The sequence below is a fragment of the Haliotis cracherodii genome, unplaced genomic scaffold, assembly GCF_022045235.1.
Source record: "Haliotis cracherodii isolate W230 unplaced genomic scaffold, xgHalCrac1.p SCAF_1, whole genome shotgun sequence".
Classification (NCBI taxonomy): Eukaryota; Metazoa; Mollusca; class Gastropoda; order Lepetellida; family Haliotidae; genus Haliotis; species Haliotis cracherodii.
This window is the reverse complement of record NW_027266264.1, coordinates 22,802,280-22,817,452: the sequence shown is the minus strand read 5'-3', so window position 1 is coordinate 22,817,452 and position 15,173 is coordinate 22,802,280. Positions and strand designations below refer to the sequence as shown.

The 15,173-nt window shown below is 42.2% G+C and overlaps 1 protein-coding gene across 1 annotated transcript; it reads right to left on the bottom strand.

The window, feature by feature from the left end:
* Window positions 1–641: 641 nt before the first annotated feature.
* Window positions 642–15,103, bottom strand: LOC139454818 (trophinin-like). The gene is made up of 4 exons (XM_071236445.1): window positions 15,065–15,103; window positions 14,738–14,931; window positions 1,092–2,445; window positions 642–668 (listed from the first exon to the last, which is right to left on the bottom strand). The coding sequence occupies exons 1-4, from the start codon at window positions 15,101–15,103 to the stop codon at window positions 642–644; spliced, it is 1,614 nt and encodes a 537-aa protein (XP_071092546.1).
* Between the last annotated feature and the right edge of the window lie 70 nt (window positions 15,104–15,173).

Genomic DNA, 15,173 nt, shown 5'->3' with positions numbered 1-15,173 from the left:
GTGGTTAAGGTCGAGAGGTAAGCATTGCGTGAATAAAAATCAATACTATTTCAACTAAGGCAAATGTTACTTCCGAATAACCAGCCGACTACTCTTGAGACATAAATGAACACCAAACACCAAGGAACAACTGCAAAGTGAAATCTTCAAACAATATATGGATTTAAGGACACTTCCCGTGGTGCTCCTGTTTTCAGTGTGTTTAGAGGGCGTGTTCAGCAGGCACATTTCTCCTTTTTCGACACATGTCAAAAGCAGTACGTCGGAATGGCTCATACAAAAACATGTATATCACAATCTTGAAGAAATGGTATCCGAAGAGTAACGAGTTGAAGAACATCCACATGATTTGAAATGGCCCGGCGTAGTGTCTGCAGGGCTCCAATGTTCCATACAATATGCGGAATATGTGTGTCAGAACGCTTGTCAGAATGTAGAACAGACAGGTTCCGCTGATGAATTTGGTTACCTTTACCTTGTCGTATAGATTAATGTTCGAGTTAGGAATAGGTTGGATCTTTCTCACATATTTCCAGATGTTGAAGTAACAGAACCCGTTTATAAAGGGGGATATTCCGTACACAGCGATATCACACAACAACCACGACCACACATTGGAGGGCGTGTACACGAGGATGATGTCACCGGATGTCGGATTGGTTCTGGTCCTGAAGTTGGCCAGTCTCGTGAAAGGTAGACTTAAGTTGACGATCCAGGAGATGACGATGAACAAGATGACATACAACCTTTTCATGCGTATCCTATGCAAATTACTGTGGCACACCGCCATGTAAAGGTTAAGGCTAATTGCAGCAAACGTTATGATGGTCACGCCTATAAGTCCAGTGCTTCCGATAAAACACGTGTGCTTTATGTTCCTATATATATCTCGCTGGGATACATTTTGAGGAAAATACTGACACCCAACGGCGATGTAAAATAGAATATCTGCACATGTTTGACTGATTAGAAGTGTTCCTGTGTGAGAACGGAGGTATGTCGTCTTTCGTATGATGACAATTATCAAAATATTCTCTAAAACTAGGATAGTTGTAATGACGTACATACTCGTAGTTAGAACAGAGGCATACGACTGCTCTGTTGCGGTACATGACGTTGTAGAAAACGGTTTTGAGGTGGTTATCAGGGTAGCAGTCGGCGTTGTAGTGGTCACCAAGGTAGCGGACGGCGTTGGAGTGGTCACCAGTGTAGTAGACGGCGTTGTAGTGGTCACCAGGGTAGCAGACGGCGTTGTAGTGGTCACCAAGGTAGCAGATGGTGTTGTAGTGGTCACCAGTGTAGTAGACGGCGTTGTAGTGGTCACCAGGGTAGCAGACGGTGTTGTAGTGGTTACCAGGGTAGCAGACGGTGTTGTAGTGGTCACCAGGGTAGCAGACGGCGTTGTAGTGGTCACCAGGGTAGCAGATGGTGTTGTAGTTGTCACCAGTGTAGCAGACGGTGTTGTAGTGGTTACCAGGGTTGCAGACGGTGTTGTAGTGGTCACCAGGGTAGCAGACGGCGTTGTAGTGGTCACCAGCGTAGCAGACGGCGTTGTAGTGATCACCAGGGTAGCAGACGGTGTTATAGTGGTTATCAGGGTAGCAGACGGCGTTGTAGTGGTTATCAGGGTAGCAGATGGTGTTGTAGTGGTCACCAGGGTAGCAGACGGTGTTGTAGTGGTCACCAGGGTAGCAGACGGTGTTGTAGTTGTCACCAGGGTAGCAGACGGTGTTGTAGTGGTCACCAGGGTAGCAGACGGTGTTGTAGTGGTCACCAGCGTAGCAGACGGTGTTGTAGTTGTCACCAGGGTAGCAGACGGTGTTGTAGTGGTCACCAGGGTAGCAGACGGTGTTGTAGTGGTTACCAGCGTAGCAGACGGCGTTGTAGTGATCACCAGGGTAGCAGACGGTGTTATAGTGGTTATCAGGGTAGCAGACGGCGTTGTAGTGGTCACCAGGGTAGCAGACGGTGTTGTAGTGGTCACCAGGGTAGCAGACGGTGTTGTAGTGGTCACCAGGGTAGCAGACGGTGTTGTAGTTGTCACCAGGGTAGCAGACGGTGTTGTAGTGGTCACCAGGGTAGCAGACGGTGTTGTAGTGGTTACCAGGGTTGCAGACGGTGTTGTAGTGGTCACCAGGGTAGCAGACGGCGTTGTAGTGGTCACCAGCGTAGCAGACGGTGTTGTAGTGGTCACCAGCGTAGCAGAGGGTGTTGTAGTGGTCACCAGGGTAGCAGACGGTGTTGTAGTGGTCACCAGGGTAGCAGACGGTGTTGTAGTGGTCACCAGGGTAGCAGACGGTGTTGTAGTGGTCACCAGGGTAGTAGACAGCGTTGTAGTGGTCACCAGGGTAGCAGACGGTGTTGTAGTGGTCACCAGGGTAGCAGACAGCGTTGTAGTGGTCACCAGGGTACCAGGCGGCGTTGTAATAGAGACCAGTGTGACAGCTTGCGTTGTCATCAGCGTGGTGGCATCATATGGCGATGATGACATGAGGACAAACAAGAAACGCAGCAACGAACAGTTTACCATCGAAGTGTGCATTGTGAATCCCGTTGTTTGCAGCTGTCTGTTTGAAATGTGGTCGTACTCGCAAATATACGTTCAGCACATGCATTACGTATCGAACTCTCCGGCACGACTGTCGGAAAACTCGCGTGCTCCTGGTGATATGTCAATATAATTCTGCATAATAACATGGCATCGGCGTTACCTATCTGAAACCAATAAATTACGGCGGAAGCAACACAGCTATGTAATTGCACAGGAAATCAAAACCTAACCCTCAAAGAAGTTATTCTCGCAGTTCACAGAGAATCGTACGTTAATCGGTGAACTAGAGTCAAACCCCTTTTTCACTGACCCTTTTGGTCGAAAAGTCGTGCCGTGTGGACGATGAAGAGAGTGAGTGAGTTAAATTTAACGTCACATCGGCAATACATCAGCCATGTCGCGACGAGACAAGGAGATATTTTCCCGTGTGGCGAAGCCACGAGTGAAAATATATCTCCTTTTTCCCCGTCACGACATGAGAGAAACATGATATTTCACGAGACACATTGAATATCTTATTAAGTATATACTTTTTGTGTTGTTGTCTACCACCGGAAAAGTAAATTGTTTCATTACAAATGTAAATCCTTGAGACGTAAATTCACACTACCTAACACACATGGACGGATCACCATCCCTTGTATGTGCGACTAAAATGTGTTTTCGTGTTTGCAAAATCTTAAAAAATATGAACAAAAGTAACAAAACATTTAGGTTGACGAACATTCTGTATCATACATGTCGACGGATATATTTAGGGTTAGTTGCCAAGAGTTATCTCTGTTTCATTTTACGGACGCTTCATCTTACTCCTGGTTGTCTTTCCAGCAGTATCTCGTGCAGATATCTGGGGTGTGACGTGGACACTTTCAAATGCCACTTTTATGTCATGCCATTGCCGAGGGAAGACATTCTTTCTTCCTCGACTTATCAATTCATGTTGATGTCATTTATATATTTTTACAGGTAATAAATCCTTTTATACCTCATCCTCTAAACCTCAGTTCCCTCAATTACATCGTTGGCAGAACCCGCGACATACATATAGATATGATTATATACAAAATCAACGTGAATAAAAAATATTCTTGAATACTGCGAGACCGCTGTTGGAAACGGAAGAATACACGCTGGTCAAGTTACAAATATGGCGCTGTACGAAAGTCTCGATTGAAGTGTTAAATGAGACATTTACGGGTTATAACGAAACATTTTCAAGAGAATAACAAACGGCATGAAACGATATTAACTCCATAAATGACCATCTGTCATTATTGTGTCTTGTCAATGTTAAACAAACGTAAAAAGGAAGTCAACAGTTTGTGTACGGGCTAGACACAATAAAGGGAGACAATTTGAGTTTAGGTCACTCGTGTATGAAAATAGTTCTGTCAAAGTGTTACGTTCACAGCAGTGAAATGTCAAGTGTTACGTTCACTGCAGTGAAATGTCAATTGTTACGTTCACAGCAGTGAAATGTCAAGTGTTACGTTCACTGCAGTGAAATGTCAAGTGTTGCGTTCACAGCAGTGAAATATCAAGTGTTACGTTCACAGCAGTGAAATATCAAGTGTTACGTTCACAGCAGTGAAATATCAAGTGTTACGTTCACTGCAGTGAAATGTCAATTGTTACGTTCACAGCAGTGAAATATCAAGTGTTACGTTCACTGCAGTGAAATGTCAATTGTTACGTTCACAGCAGTGAAATATCAAGTGTTACGTTCACTGCAGTGAAATGTCAATTGTTACGTTCACAGCAGTGAAATATCAAGTGTTACGTTCACTGCAGTGAAATGTCAATTGTTACGTTCACAGCAGTGAAATATCAAGTGTTACGTTCACAGCAGTGAAATATCAAGTGTTACGTTCACTGCAGTGAAATATCAAGTGTTACGTTCACAGCAGTGAAATATCAAGTGTTACGTTCACAGCAGTGAAATATCAAATGTTACGTTCACTGCAGTGAAATGTCAATTGTTACGTTCACTGCAGTGAAATATCAAGTGTTACGTTCACTGCAGTGATATATCAAGTGTTACGTTCACAGCAGTGAAATATCAAGTGTTACGTTCACAGCAGTGAAATGTCAATTGTTATGTTCACTGCAATGAAAATGTCCCTTTTCTCAACTTCAGAAAACTCAGATGAGTATTTCACACTGAAATATGTAATAAACATTGTATTTAACAAGCCTTGGCGTGATAACGTCTTTATCATATAATGTCATTCTTCAATCCCGTGCTCGATAAATCTGTTCTAATCTCTCACAAACATTACCTGAACATTGTAAGTTTTCCTTATCAAGCAAGTACTTGCTTGATAACGGTGTTAGAACCTACACCGAAACGTCGCTCTTAATTGTAATAAAGAAGTTGTTCATCCATAAATTCTTATCCTTACTTATTACTTAACCTACTCATGTTAATCTCTCTCTTTTGTGGATGTAAATCATGTGATGCCCACAACGAAACATTTCACTATTGGCTAATTCCTTCTGGGTGAGGATCAGAACTTCTCAATCAACCTTCGTATCTCCGCCGTGACATTGTTGCATCGCGGCGGAAAATAAAGGATCCGAGAATGCTTTATGCCTTTTTCGGTGAGCAGCTTAGCATATTATCTCTGTACCAGAAGACTGCTTCTCTGAAAACTTGGGAATGAGCTGTGCTATATACTTTTAGCAAGACACTGATGCGGACGTAAATTCCTTTCTAAAACCTGATGTTTTAGTATGGGTGTCATGAGAACAGCTTTTCCCGTGTGTGCAATAACTATCGCCTTGCATACAATCACTTTTGAATTGAAGAAACTATCAGTGACAGTGTCCGATGTATGACAGTTGTTGATCCATGGGGATTTTGTTACAAAACTTGGTGACTAGGAATACAGTTACATATCTATCGTCAGAGGGCTTTGTCCAAAAATGAAAGCAAACGCCATCTGAAGTTTACTGAGAAAACAATATGTGAAATGCCGTACTTCCCCACAGAGAACAACTATGTAAAATTTAGGGGTAAGTCTTTTAGGCGAGGAGTAGGCATCACCATGGTACAATGGTGCTCCCGTTTTTGCTGATCCTTTCCTTATGCATAGGAATCGGACCTTCTGCTCGAATTGGCAAAGTCAATACAAGGTAATGTGGCCAAGAAGTTTAACTTCAGCTTCCGGAATAGCGATGATCTGATATCGTCCAATAGCCAATTCCCTTCCAATGATTTACTCACCTGATCTAGAAGGAAAACCAGGGACACCAACTCATCTGTTTCATATTTAGATCTATGCATAAGGATTCAGAGTGACAACACTCTCGCCACAAGACTGAAGGACATGAGGATGACTTCAACTTTAAAATGGACCAGTTTTCCCATCATGTCGAGCAATATCCCTGTGCTCAAGCCTTTGGTGTTTACATTTCACATCGTTTGAGGTACAATCGAGCATGCTCTTTTTACCAAGATTTCAAAGAGCGTCATACGAGTTGCACTACGATGCATTTCCCTATTTTGACTCGTACCATATGTTCCCGTGGCTTTACATGTTTTTTTTTGTGACGGGTGCAACCGGTGGGGCAGGATACGCCCACCTTTGTATATTGTTCTATTTGATTAATACTGTAAGAACTCTTTCGTTACCTGACACACGGGGCGGTCGGGTAGCCCATTGGTTAAAGCGTTCGCTCATCCCGCCGAAGACCCGGGTTCGATTCCCGACAAGGGTACAATGTGTGAAGCCCATTTCTGGTGTCCCTTGCCGTGATATTGCTGGAATATTGCTAAAAAGCGGCGTAAAACCATACTCACTCATTACCTGACACACATACCTGAACCCCCCTCCCCATCACGTCATTCCCGAAGAAGGAGAAGCCCCCTTCCTCGCCATATGATATGGTGTTAAGTATGTACATATTTAACACTGATAGCTACATTTAGCACACCAGTTATATTTACGCCCAGTAAGTTACTATACCGCAAAATATATTAATACTTGAAAGATTAATTATGCAAATGAAACATATTTGCATTTCTATCTTAAACCTGTTTCCGTTTCTGAATCAATCTTTTATCATCACTAAATTTAAATGGCTTGACTTTAGTGTACTGTCAACGTATCTAATTAAATCTGCTTCATTTTTATCCCTTGTCCTTGACAGTCCTTATGTTCCGCCACTGGTGTGGATCCCACATGCCTCTCTTGCCCGTCGTGATGACAGATATAGCACCTCACCGACGGCCTGCAGCGTGACAGGCATGGCATCTCCTTCGCGACAGAGAGGCTTATATACTAGCGTAAACTATTAAAGAGTATATCGCATACACAGGTATCTACTGAACCCTCTTTAATGAGCCAGCGTAAAACATTTATCTATCACAAAAGTCGTACAAGGTCTTCATTACATGATTTATCCCAAATGTAGTCTAAGAATCTCTCGAATGGCCCCAGCCAAAACGAGTGAGTGAGTATGGTTTTACGCCGCTTTTAGCAATATTCCAGCAATATCACGGCGGGGGACACCAGAAATGGGCTTCACACATTGTACCCATGTCGGGAATCGAACTCGGGTCTTCGGTGTGACGAGCGAACGCTTCAACCACTAGGCTACCCGACCGCCCCAGCCAATACGAGAATTATACAAGCCCTATTATCAAACGCCATATTAATACCTTCATATGATGGCACAATCACGTAAGAATTTATTTTCACTTTGTGTGAGTTCAAATATGAACCCTTCATAGAGTGACTGAGTATGGCTTTTTATACCGCTTTCGGCAATATTCCAGCAATATATAACAGGGGATACCAGAAATAGGCTTCACACATTGTACCCATGTGGGGAATCGAACTCGGATTTTCGACGTGACGATCGATCGCATTAACCACTAGGCTGCCCAATCGCCCCGAAGGTTCATAGAGCGAGGGCCAGTCACATTTTATCATATATACATATTACACCATTTGGTACCTCGAAGGATGTATACTGATTTTATTTGGTACGTATGACCTCATGTTTATTCTGACAAATGTACAATAATCAGCTGTATCGCGGAAAAGAATAGTTCATCAAAACGCGTGAGAATATAAGCGGATGTATGTTCAAAAGGACCTACAATAACATCATTTAAAAATATATCAAACACATACTGAAGTAAACTCATACATTACTACAGAATGTAATCATGTTGTTGACTGTCAATGTCAGTCTTGACACGAATCGAGTCGAAAGTTTTTGTGTGCATTTCTTCATTTTGTACACTTGGAGGAGTCGGAGTGATACTATTCGATCGCCGGCATGCAATCTCACACTCTGACATTTTCCAGTGTGTGCAAACACTCCTCATAGTGAGTGAGTCAGTTGGGTTTAACGCCTCTTTTAACAGTATTCCAGTTATATCACGGCCTGTCAGCTTAATGTACGGAGGAAAGCCCGAAGTGATGCAGGTCGCAGACGTTTACCACTTCGATGAAACCCACGAGCACGGGTATGGTGCTGACAAACCTTGAAACATAATCGGGGCGAACCATGATTCGAACCCATAACCATAGGTTTCAGGCCCGCCCAAGGGACGCAACTCTGAACAGCGAATCGCGGCGCCATAGACGACTGGGCCACCCGTGCCCCCAAACACTCCTCATAAATATGGAAGGAGTCCGTTTGTGCTTCCGTCATTTAAATAATACAGTCTTGTGAAAAACATGAACGTCAAAATGTGTTGTTGACACGCCCATGAATGTCGGTTTCGGTGTTCCTTTTGTCCAATGGAAAAGCTGTACACCCAATAAACGTCTCATTAAACATTACTGCACTGGCATATCAGTGTTGGCATGGGATGATATTTAGCACCGGGATATCAACAATCTGTTTTTGAGTTATCAATAATAATATAATCTTCTCCAAATGTATGCATTCCGATTTGTTTGGTTAGTCTGTGTGACAACAACTCAAGTCACATTTGTCTCAAGGTCATTGATTTTGACTTCAAATAATAATATATTCCTGTCCCTTCTGGATCCCTAGTCGCATGTCTATTCAAGCAACAGCTATGCAGGTTAAATATTCTCTACTATTCTGTATAGGGTGATGAAATACAATATTCATATGAACATATAGATTGATAATAAACATGTTACTCCGGAACTACTTTCAGTCTGACCCAATGACATTATTGTTTCCATAGGAACATCATGAATACCAGCAAGAATAACGGAACATTTCGTGACCTAAAAAAGTTAGGTTTTTCACACGCGCCCGTGCCTCTGGAATTGTGTCCGATCAAGGAGATAAGGATGTTATTTGACAAGAAAAGCCAAATATCCTCCATTTATTGCGAAATCACACATATCTGAAGAACTCGTCAATAGAATTTGTGGCGCCTCGGTTTGCAAGTCTTTTTTGTTAAATGCTAACCGTCGTGCACCTCGGCTACAGTGCAGGGCCCCGTTCTTCAAAGCGATCTTAGCGCTACGATGATCGTAAGCCTATGTTAAAGTATGGGACTTACGATCACCTTAGCGCTAAGATCGCTTTGAGGAACGGGGCCCAGGTGCCAATAGGCAGTAGGCGACTTATGAGGACTGCATTCCCTCCAACTACTTTAACCACACTACCACCGGGCGTATACGTACCCATAGATTGAGACAGCATGGTTATCCTGATTCTATTAAACTAAGGACTTGTAAAGCAATGGGTACGTGGGCATATAGTTACACCAGGACTACCAGAAGGCTGATTTGAATCGCCCATTAACACTGATCCTTCTGCCATAGTGTAGAGTCGTGTCTTTAGCCTTACGTCTACTGTATAAATCGATGCTGCTCCTGTAATTGGGGATTCCCACTGTTCTACGCTGTCAGGGCGAACCCCACTTCTGTGTCATCGGACGTAGACAGTAAAGGTCTAATCGAGCGAACCAGGTGAATTAAGGAACACTATGAATCTAGACGGGATTATTTCCAAATGAAGTTCCAATTAGGATTTCCACCACATCAGGCAAATTCAACCACGGATCTTCACATCGTTGGCGTTTGGGTGGTATCTATACAAGGATATAGCCAGGGGCTCACACTTCACACGTTGACCGTGTTGTGGATTTGGCATCCTTAGATGCAACCTTTCGTCCTAACATTACTACTTATTAAGTATAGTTGACCGTACATACATTACATAAATATATTACTCTTCAACTGTTCTTTGAATCGCTTTCAGTCATCGTTTTTCTTTTGCCCCAGTTATTGGGAATAAATACAGATTAATTCTCCCCTTAGAAGGTTTGAAAAAGAAGTGTAAAGTTTCTTGTGTATAAATGCACAAAAGTGTTTTCTGAGATCTTTAGGGCGGTTGAGTAGCCTAGTGGTTAAAGCGTTCGCTCGTCGCGCCGAAGACCCGGGTTCGATTCCCAACATAGGTTCAATGTGTGGAGCCCATTTTCTGGTTACTGATATATTGTGAAATCGGCATAAAAACCAACACTCACTCACTCTACGAAGGTTCATACTTGAACTCCACAAAGTGAAAGTCAATTCTTAATATGACGTTTGATAGTAGGCTATGTAATGTAATGTAATGAAGACCTTAAAGGACTTTAGTGATACATAAATGTCCCCTCTCCCGTGATATTGCTAAAAGCGGAGTACAACCATACTCACTCACTCTTAGATCTTTGTTGGTGAACTTACCCTTAAAGTGTTGGGGGCACGGGTGGCCCAGTCGTCTAAGGCGTAATACTGTTAAAAGCGACGTTAAACCCAACTCACTCACTCACTTAAAGTGTGACACACAATATCGCTAAAACATGTTGAATACACCCTTGATATCCTCGTGACAACATTTCCGGAAGGTTGTGAGGTTGTCTGAACATCCAAACGACGTTGTGACATCTCAATGTGCAACATGGATAACACAATCCCGAACTAAAAAACCTGATGTCACCTTTCTAAACATTGCAAAAAAAACTGCTCGAAAAAACGGAAATGCCAATTATTATCTTATGAAAAACCAATACGTGGTCTGACAAGCGAGCATTATACCAAGCCATGGTATTAGTATGCAGAAAACGCAACCAAGTGTACATACAGCCTCGGAGTGGCCCCTCATCACAGATACAGTCAGCTGTTGTCTGGGCTTGGGATCTGGGCGTGAAGTCACATCGTGTTACTTGATACAGCTCAGTGAGACAAACACAAAATTGCCACGAGATAGACAGGTCTTACAATAACATATTTCCACATTGTCTACTAACAATTTGAATTCAATCCATCTCTTGTCAGGTCCATGTACAATAACATAGTAAGCATGTGTTACGTCATGATTTCTCTCAGTCATCTCATACATTTAGTGTGTTTGTGTTCACACTGATTCACCCGACTGAACTAGAAATAAGCCTGTGAAAACGCCTAATCTGTTTCATTTTTAGATATGTGCATAAAGATTCTGAGTAACAACAAACTATACACAGGGATGCATGATACGAGGGGTGGCTTGCAGTATTGCTGGGAGCAGCGTTGGGCAACAAACACTTTTTCATGCAAATTTTGTGAGTAGCGGGTGCTACCGACAGAGCAGGATATCTTACCTCGTTCGCGAAGACCTGGTGTCATCGATTTTCAGTGGTCCCATCATATACTTTTTATCACTGTTTTGCCCTGCGCTCCCAAAGGAATCTGTTTCGGTGGATAATCGACATTCTCTGGCGTTGACTGTTAGAAATAAACTTTCCAATTGTCAACTTTCCGTTTATGTCGAGCAATATTCCAGCAGCTTCAGCCTTTAGTGCCCACATTTCTTAGGTACTGTGAGAATACACTTTCAACGACGATATCAAGGAGCGTCATACCATTCTTCCTTAAAAGATGTTTGATCAAGGCCTAAGTAAAGCTTGGGTAGACATTAGAGGACATATCCAAATCTAACTCATCATTGATAAAAAATGATGCCATCGATGGGACAGGACAGGCTTACCTCTTCGTGAACACGTGATATCATCACTATTTGTTCAGTTCACCTGTAATGCTAGTTCAGGTGGGTAATCAGTGGAAGGGAATTTGAACGTCTTGGTTATATTTTCGTGTTTCGATTATGCGAATCCATGGGGAAATTCCGATTCATATGCTTGAACAAACAGATCAGCAAGGAGGAGAGCACAATTGGTTCCCATGGGATGCCTACTTGTTGCTGAGATGTCCTATCCTCAAATTTCCCATCGATAACATCTATGAGGAAGTCCAGCATACACTTGCTATTACACTTACTTACATATTTTACAAACTGTCCAGAACCTTTGAAGACAGAGATGTAAGTTTATCTATGGTCGCCACGTTTTGTCTGTGGTACAGGGGCGGTCGGGCAGGATAGTGGTTAAAGCGCTCGCTCGTCGCGCCGAAGACCCGGGTTCGATTCCCGACATGGGTACAATCTGTGAAACCCATTCCGGGTGTCCCCCGCCGTGATATTGCTAAAAGCGGCGTAAAACCATACTCACTCACCGTGTTGTACATGGCCAATGATTGGTAAATGATGAAAGGAGTTGACCTGATGTCATGTTACACGAGATCACGTGACTATCCCATTTGTTTTGTCCTCCATTCTTGTAAACTGTGCACTAGCACCAATATTCTCGTATTAAAAACTGTGCATTACAATGAAATTGTTATTGATTCTTATTTTAAATACTTCTACCATTCTATCGTGTTTTCGTTCCGTATTTCACTCGTCTTCCGCATGTCTATGTTCCGCGCTATCCGTGTTCCGGGCATAACAACCTGCTCTATTGCGTCTTATGCATATTACAGAAAAGAAGTTAAAGAACATCAGATTCCGTGACAATACTTAGTGATAATTGGTTTTTTTGCATGACTATAATGAAAAATATGGGTGTTCTTAAACTTCGTTTGAGTAGTAAATATAGAAGGCGGCCTATAATTAATCGAGTCTACACCAAACAATCCAGTGATTGACATTGTGAACAACAAACACGTCATCAGGGTACGATGACATAAACCAAATCACCGAGCCTGACCCCCGATCCAAATAATCGCCTCTTGGGACCTGTATAGGTTGTTGTGGATCATTAAAAACCTTGAATCACCACGGGTATTTTCCTATTACTATAGTTAATAGTAATATCAAAGAATCTGGTGTTCCTTAACTTCTTTTAAGTAGTATATATGAACATGGCTTGCGCATGTATGTCGCGTTTCGTATACATTGATGACATTCAGAGTTTTTCTCGTCTAGAATTCAAAGTTTGATGGATCATCTTTCACAGTTCATGTCACAGAGATACACGTTTGAACATATCCCCGGCGTTGACCTTAAACATTCATTATAAAGCACAGCAAAGGCTTCAGAACGTCTACGTTTTCATCACAATGAGCGTCTCAAGTTGCACTTACTCTGCAGTTCTTCACTATAGCAGATCCAACATAACGAGGCAGTCGGTGGTATTGATCGTTGTAATTGACGGTGCTAAGAAGAAGTTAATGCTTTTGTGATGCATGATCTTTGAAGCACCCCAACCGGATATTGACTGATAAGAACTTCACCGACAAATTATGGACACTTGTGTTGTGTTTTATCACCTTTAGACATCCTTCGTGAGTTCGTGATAACTTCTACTCGTGCAGTTTCCCGTTTATATCGATACCATCTATTAAAGGGACCACATGCCCCATCGAGATGGTATGAAGCGAATCTTCATCTGATTTCTCTTGATATGTATGCTGATCCCTTATCGGATAGTGCTCGTGGAATTTTGTTTTATATCTCTTTTTTAAATCATTGACATCACCCACGCGCTACAATAAACGCTATGTTGTGCACACCCAGTGGCCGTAAGCTGGGCCCCCTCAAACAGCAAATATGGCGCAAATTGCCGACGCGCTGGCAACAAGCTTTGGCGTTGCGTGGCGGTTTATGCATGCTAGAGCGACATTGGGGTGAAAATAGTTCAATTTGACACGACTAGCTCAATGTCGCTCTCGCGTTACATTTGCTAACGAACCAATTAAGTTCGGATTTAGTGCAAAATGCGTTTAAGCTCCCATGTCTAATCCTAATGAAAACACAGTAGTCCATATCCTTTTTCACATCAATACCATATGAAACATATATATCTTTCCTCTTTTAAATAATAATTTTATTCACAAAACAACCATCAACCATGTCACAACAATATATCATTACTTCAAGTGAAGCAATTCACAGCAATGGTCTGTATACTCCGTTCTGGATACGGCACTATCCATCAGTTTTGCTCTAAGAATCTGGAGCCGGTCGTCGCTGTTAGTATATCTCCTCTTCTTTGTTGGCCGCTTTCCTCCAGCTTAATTCTGCGACATCAACGTCTCATTGTTGAGCTGCTTCTTCTTTAAAGAGGCAAGAAATTGAAAAAAATCTGGGATGGGCCTTGGATACCAGTCTCAGCAGGCGGTGATGCCATCCCTCTAGATGGTTGTTAGTTCTTGGACCGTCGTTGCCGAAGTGGTTCCATTGCTCGGTGTGCAGGTGGCCCTTTATCCAGTGAGAGGTGACAGTCTGCTAGGGATCGGCATCGGTGGTCATCTGGTATATCTTCCATTATGTCTAGCAACCGAGTTTCTACCTAAAAAGAAAAAAAGAAAGTATAAGAATAATATAAACAAGATGTGATACATGATTTTTCGTTGATCGTGATTACAACATATAATCATGTTTCAAATTTTAGTAGACAATTTACTTATAATATTTTAATGTATTACCTGATGCGGTGGAATCAATGACAGGCCTGCAATTCTCCTCATAAAGGTCTTCACTTCAGGGCTTTCTCTGTAAGGAATCTGCAGGCCAAGGTTCTGTACACGTCGCCAAATGCATTGGGAGTAATGGAAGAAACAACCCTTCCATTCACATCCCAGAACTGTGCAAGCAGCATTTCAAGCAGCATCTTCGAAATCCATCTATTAAAAGGAAATATTATTAATACCAAATTGTAAAATTTTATGTTAATTTATACTTAAACAAATTACAAATAATTATAGTTTTATCGTATATATAAATACCTGGAACATCTGTGGTTGCAACTGCAGATGTCTTCGCTCACATTCGGTACGCAGTAGACGGAAGGCTCTCTCATAAATAATTTGTTTTTTGTCGGGCAAAAGGAAGAAAACAAGAGGAAACACCACTTGGTCTATAAGAGCGTGAAATGCGTACAGCTGATGGAAGATGCTTGGCACAACATAGAAGGTTCCGTCAGCATACAAAGTATCAGCAGCACAAAGATGTCGCAAGCTGTCTTCAGTGGAGAAGCCAAGGATCTTGTTGTCATCGTCGTCATTGATCAGTAGGAAGTTCTCTCCTGTCTTGGTTGTTGATATATCCTCAGGAATAGCGACATCTCGTCTATGCTGGGGTTCATATAAAAGGAAAATAACATTTAAACATCTCTTACAAATTACGTATGAATGTGTATATAATAAACAGTGCGTGAATCTTTGACTTTTTGGCTTTTAGGATGGCGATTCTTATAAGATATTGTACCTTAGGAAGTGTCTTCTTTCTGCTGCGATTCAAAGACATTTTTGTCGAAGGGAAGGTTGGCATGCTGGCAACTAGTATCTTCATATCATCATCCCAAGCTCCATCTCTC

Excerpts from the sequence above, each read along its gene's own strand:
- LOC139454818 (XM_071236445.1), bottom strand. The coding sequence starts at position 15,103 with ATGTCTTTGAATCGCAGCAGAAAGAAGACACTTCCTAAG. Across the intron at positions 14,932-15,064 it reads GAAAGAAGACACTTCCTAAG|CATAGACGAGATGTCGCTAT; the intron begins GTACAATATCTT and ends TATGAACCCCAG. Across the intron at positions 2,446-14,737 it reads CCAAGCATCTTCCATCAGCT|CTGTCACACTGGTCTCTATT; the intron begins GTACGCATTTCA and ends TGACAACGCAAG.